The sequence below is a fragment of the Amphiura filiformis genome, chromosome 3, assembly GCF_039555335.1.
Source record: "Amphiura filiformis chromosome 3, Afil_fr2py, whole genome shotgun sequence".
In the NCBI taxonomy this organism is placed as follows: Eukaryota; Metazoa; Echinodermata; class Ophiuroidea; order Amphilepidida; family Amphiuridae; genus Amphiura; species Amphiura filiformis.
In genome coordinates, this window is record NC_092630.1 from 45,151,457 (window position 1) to 45,156,962 (window position 5,506).

At 36.2% G+C, this 5,506-nt stretch overlaps 1 protein-coding gene across 1 annotated transcript; it reads right to left on the reverse strand.

Annotated features, from left to right (window-relative positions):
* Positions 1–502: 502 nt before the first annotated feature.
* Positions 503–5,109, reverse strand: LOC140148589 (uncharacterized). The gene is made up of 4 exons (XM_072170597.1): positions 4,966–5,109; positions 3,879–4,472; positions 3,051–3,176; positions 503–2,208 (listed from the first exon to the last, which is right to left on the reverse strand). The coding sequence occupies exons 1-4, from the start codon at positions 4,978–4,980 to the stop codon at positions 1,930–1,932; spliced, it is 1,014 nt and encodes a 337-aa protein (XP_072026698.1). The 5' UTR covers positions 4,981–5,109; the 3' UTR covers positions 503–1,929.
* Between the last annotated feature and the right edge of the window lie 397 nt (positions 5,110–5,506).

The window sequence follows — 5,506 nt, forward strand, 5'->3', positions numbered from 1 at the left end:
GTCCTTGTGCCATTTGCTGCGTCAAGTATTTTGTCAAAAAAAAACCTTTGTGACACATCTACACAGGACTTTCACTCATACACAAATTTGGCTTGCTCACACCTCAAGTCCGTGTATATCAAGATATATCATAATCTTAAGAATACATTTTAATCTACATAGGAAATATAAATGTTTTACGAATATATAATTTACAAAATGACATTATGATGATTACGTCAATAAATAAATGAACCTCTAACACACCCTCAAATTGCTCATTCTTCTCACTCCTGTCTTTAGGCGTATTTCAATCAGAAAGTTAAGAAAGATCTTTAATTTTGACAGTTCGCAGCTCCGAAAGACCCCCTTTTATTGATACGCCGTCAGCTTCCAACGACCCACCATTGCCTGCCTTTACGTAAAGAATTACTATATTTATGACAGAATTATTGTAATCATGACGAATTTACGTCTGTCCCGTGTTACAAAACTTGCATAAATGACCCCCCCCCCCCGTCACACACACACCCCCACCCACCCCCACACACACCCCGACACTTGCACGAACTTATGCTATTTGTAATCTAATAAAATACGGAATGTCTGAGTAGTCAATAAATTAGGGTAATATTATTTACATAATGCAATAAAGTCATTAAAGCCATGATATAACATTTCCATAAAAAATAGAGTAAGTATTTCTTTTCCATAAAATGTTAGCTTTTACTGTCAGATATGTCCCTTTTAATTTTAAGCTGAACAACTGAGGTAAAGCAAAGAAAATTGGAATTTACTACCAGTGCCGATGTCGTCAATGCGTGTCACTCCATTCGGTTGTGTTACGACACGATCCTCTATGTGTGTCGTACGGTATATAGTACTTATAACATCGCGTATGCGTTCAACTAATATTTCCATCGTAATAATAAAACGACGGTTCCTGCGTTTAATTCAAAATCTCGGATTGTGACTAAACTACATTTTTGTAGGGTATGATAGTTTAATAAAGTACATTATAATTATTAAAAACACAGAATTTTGATATTGAGGACGTCTTCCGCTGCAAATGTTATAATATGGCTTTAAGAGCAAACTAAATTCCTGAAATTCTTTTTACACGTTAAAATAAATAATGGATAAGTTGCATTGATATTAGTGGAAATTTGTCAAAATAAGTCAAAATATTGCACTCTTTGTTGTTTTGGATATTAAACATTTCGATACATATCTAAGCAAGGAACGCTTAAAACAGACAGCAAAATAATTAAGGTACCAGTTATTTTCACCCTCGTATAATCCTAAACGAAGACAAATATCCCATCAGGACCCGTATGTCCGCCCGGACCGACCGGTTTAAAAACAAACAAAATATTAAAACCTGCAGCCAATACCGGTATAGCTCGGATTCAAGATCTCATTTGTTGAAATCGGATTAGAATTAACAAATGATTAAGGCACGGTGATCGAAATCCCAACGAAGGAACGAAATCAAAAGTTGCATTTTAATGTTCTATAAATTAATGCAGAGCAGCTAGTTCTCTTGTTTGAGAACGCTTAGTGTACAAATCAATATACGCGTAAGGACATCCAATGGAACAATGGAACTTTCGAATTTGCATCTTCCTTGAGACTTTGGATCACCGTGTCTTTATTTATTTTACCGATGTCAACGAATGACATCTTAAATCCAAGCTCAGAAGTACAGCTCGCACGCACATCCCCTACTGTTCGGTATGAGGTGTATCTATATAAAAATATATTATAATCTTAAGAATACATTTTAATCTGCATAGAAAATAAATTAAGGATATACTATTTATAAAATGACATTACGTCAATAAATAAATAAACAAATGTTACTTACAAGTTGTGATTTATAGCAACAAAAAAACAAACAATACAATTCACAAAATAAATAGATTTGACTTTATATTACACACCTGTATGCTAGATTAAGCATACATTTATATGAGTGAGAAGATCTGCGTGTCTGCTGATTGGGTAGGAGGCAAGGCATCTGGGGCATTCCAATGGTTCTTCTTTACCGTGCGGAGATTTATCATGTTTATGGCCGGTTTCTGCGGGTATATTCCTGGGATATAATCCTTTCTTCGCATCAGGTTCATCGATGTCACCATCTATCTCCACATCTCCTGGTAGTTCGGTGAAATCATTACTATAATGTAATGGACGATGATGGGCAGTCCTGGGTTGAGATTGTGAGATCTATGGAATGAAATAAATGGATAAAATATGCACGTAAACACGAGGCGAGGAAACAACTGGAGGTAACAAAGGAATGAGAAAATCCAGTGGAAAGCAGCCAGATTAAAAGCGGCCTGCTTAAAAGACTAAGAGCAACTGACGAAGTAGGGTATCAAAGACCGTACAATTCAGAACCAATCGACTGCATCAACATGATCAACAAGGATGGCATAATTGTCAATTGAGACCAGAACTAGGGCGAGACACCAAGTACCTGAATTCCTTCTCCTAACGCGTAAGAACAGTGATAGATATGAATATGTTGCCTGCCACTTTGGACTCAAGATAAATCACATAGCTGATCAGCTTGAATGTACCACAGTTGGCGAAAGTACTGATATACAACACATCTGATCCTACTGATGTAGTGGAGGCGAAATCACAATCTATCAATAATGAGTCGGAGGGTGTTAGCTGGCTTTGGGATTTACAAATATATGCAATTTAAATGCATCTCGGACTTCAATTAAAATAAAACACTCTCTTAAATCCAAAATAAACCAATCCGACAACGTTGCCCCAACACCAACAACGTTTTGACGTTTTTGTTGGCAGACCAGAATAACTTTCTTGAAACAAACGCGCGCAAAAACTTACAGTCAAGGTAAAATGTCTAAAGCTTCGAACAAACGCACGCGAAGAACAATTTTTAATGCTAAAAATACTAGTATTCTGAAATGATCAGTAGATGCAATTGATAAATTTAGGTAATTTGTATATGATTGCAAGAATCACTCCCTTGAATTTATTATCAGGATTTGGTTTAATTATGCCTTCTAATCAAAGTGATCATTTGCTCTTACCATGTGTCTTGGTCGATCTTCGGGGTAACAGCACGGTTCATCATAGGATAGTCTTGCTCCATTTGAAGATGGCTGATGCCTCAAACGTTCTTGAAGACGTTTTATCTGCTCTTGATATATAAAAACCTGCAGGTAAACAACAAAGTAAGTAAAGTAAATAACGCACCATTGCTCAATTGATTTAAAACAAAGCTATTACTTCTACAGATTGCTTAATACTCTATGTAACAATAATTATTGTACACGGTGTACGTGTTCATTCGAAGTTATTGTAATTTTTTACTTTTCAATTGTTTTTTTTCTTAACATAAACAAAAACATCAAAACAAACAGTCGTGATTATAATGGTAAATACAACCACGGGCTGAAGCGAAGACCCAAGCATTTTAATAATAAATTTAGTATGAATGGAATCAGCAATATTTTTTTGAGAATGGACCATTCCACATTAATTTCACACACAAGTGAGATATGATGGAGAGCACAGTCGAAAATAAAATTGCAGCTGAATGGTTACAGCACGAGTCGAATTCCAAAAGCTAAATGATGACCATCATTGTGGCTTCCAATAGCGTTCATTTCATTTTCAATTCCACCTGCCAAACACCCCGCATTTCAATTCAATAAGATGAATGGGCTGTTCAATTTGAAATCCATAAGACAAGACCTTAATCTCCCACACAAGTGGTATATATTTCAAATGAAGTCACCCATACACGTAACCCCATTTGAAATTCACACTCTTTGTGGGAGGTTAAGGTCATGATGACCTTTCATATGGATTTCAACTTGAAAAGCCCAATCCATTAGATTTACAACGACACATACCTGTTCTTCATTGGTCATAATCTGGGTTTCAACCCCTGCCAATCGTTCTTTCAATCTCCCATTCTCTGCGTGAATCCGTTCCCTGTCTCTTCTTTCCTGTTTGAAGTCTTCAACGCAGACGTTAATCTGTTCTCTAAGAATTGCCAATTCGTCTTCTTTATGAACTCCCTTTGTGGTCTTGCTCTTTTCCAACGCTTTATTCTTTTCTTTCAACTCATGTATGTGTTGCGTCAGAATACTTATTTTATCTTCCTGCTCCTCGTAAGAAGACTCTGGCCCCTTTAACTCTCTCGGTCTAGCACCACCTTCGGCAGCGCTTTCGCCGTTCAGATGTACCCGCTTTAAGATCTTATCAGTCTTGGAAACCTCGATTCTGTTGTTGGTAGCGCTTTCTTGGAGTTGGCGCTCCAGATCTGAGATACGATATTTCAAATCTTGAATGGTCGTTGTAAGTTTAAGGACATGGTCTTCCCTCTGTGCATCATACCGCTGCCAATGTGTGTTCATCTTAACGACTTCTTTTAATTGTGACGTTAACTTTTCATTTTCTTCTAATAGTTGATTCAATTGATCTTGTGTAGACGAGTAGTTGTTCTGAAACATTAAGATTACCACACAAATTGACGTTAATATACTAATATTATATTATCTGGTAAGAGAGGAACGTTGCAAAAAATGTTTTATATAGTAGGATCTATTTCACGTTCACATTTTATTCCATCTGTTACAAGAACCATCAGACCTTTCGTCGGTCTTTCAATGTCCCATTAAATAATATATATATCTCCTTTCTTTAGAAAAATCCTCAACGCAGACATTTCTTTAAAAAAAATCCTCAACGCAGACATTTCTTAGAATTCCTAAGTCTACATAAGATCCGCGATAGAGATTTTATTTTTACAATTTTGCATATTCCCAAACCTTCAAAATTCCACTATTAGACAATCTCCAGGTAGATTTCCCAATTACGTTATTGTTCCATTACAATTACAGGTAAGCTAATTGCACACAAATCTCCTCAAAATCATCATTTATATTATAAACTGAACATACGAAACTTTACATTAGTCCTTTAGGATAAGCTTACCGTTGACGATGTCATAATTGATTTGTTACCGCTAGTCAGCTGTATTAATCCAAAACGCACTCCAATATCTTCAAGTTGTTTGTAGTCAAAATAATGTCAACACATACGGTTAATGGTCAATGATATAGGACAAGTACCAATTTGTTCCAGGATAGATAATTTAATGTTCCTTCTATAGTCAGACAGCGTCGTAATTTGACAGCTCAAAATGACAGTTCATATAATATATACTCTTTCTGTTTACACGTTTCTATTTACAATCTGTTTATTTCTAGGTACTTCCATGGTAACTATTTTGGTCTCTGTGCGTCAGTACAGGGGATATCCCAGGGACCATAGTGTGACTGACTCCAAAGGTCGTATAGTACATGCAGCTTTTTGTCGTTGTAGCGTGAATTGTATGACGTTGTATCCCTATTGTCAATTTTTATTTACTTTAAAAGGAAGTTTCGGATCTGGCCAGTCTGCAACTTAGTGGTCTGACAGATGAACTTTGCCCGAGATCTTCTGACGTAATTCGGGTAAAATATATTTATAACTG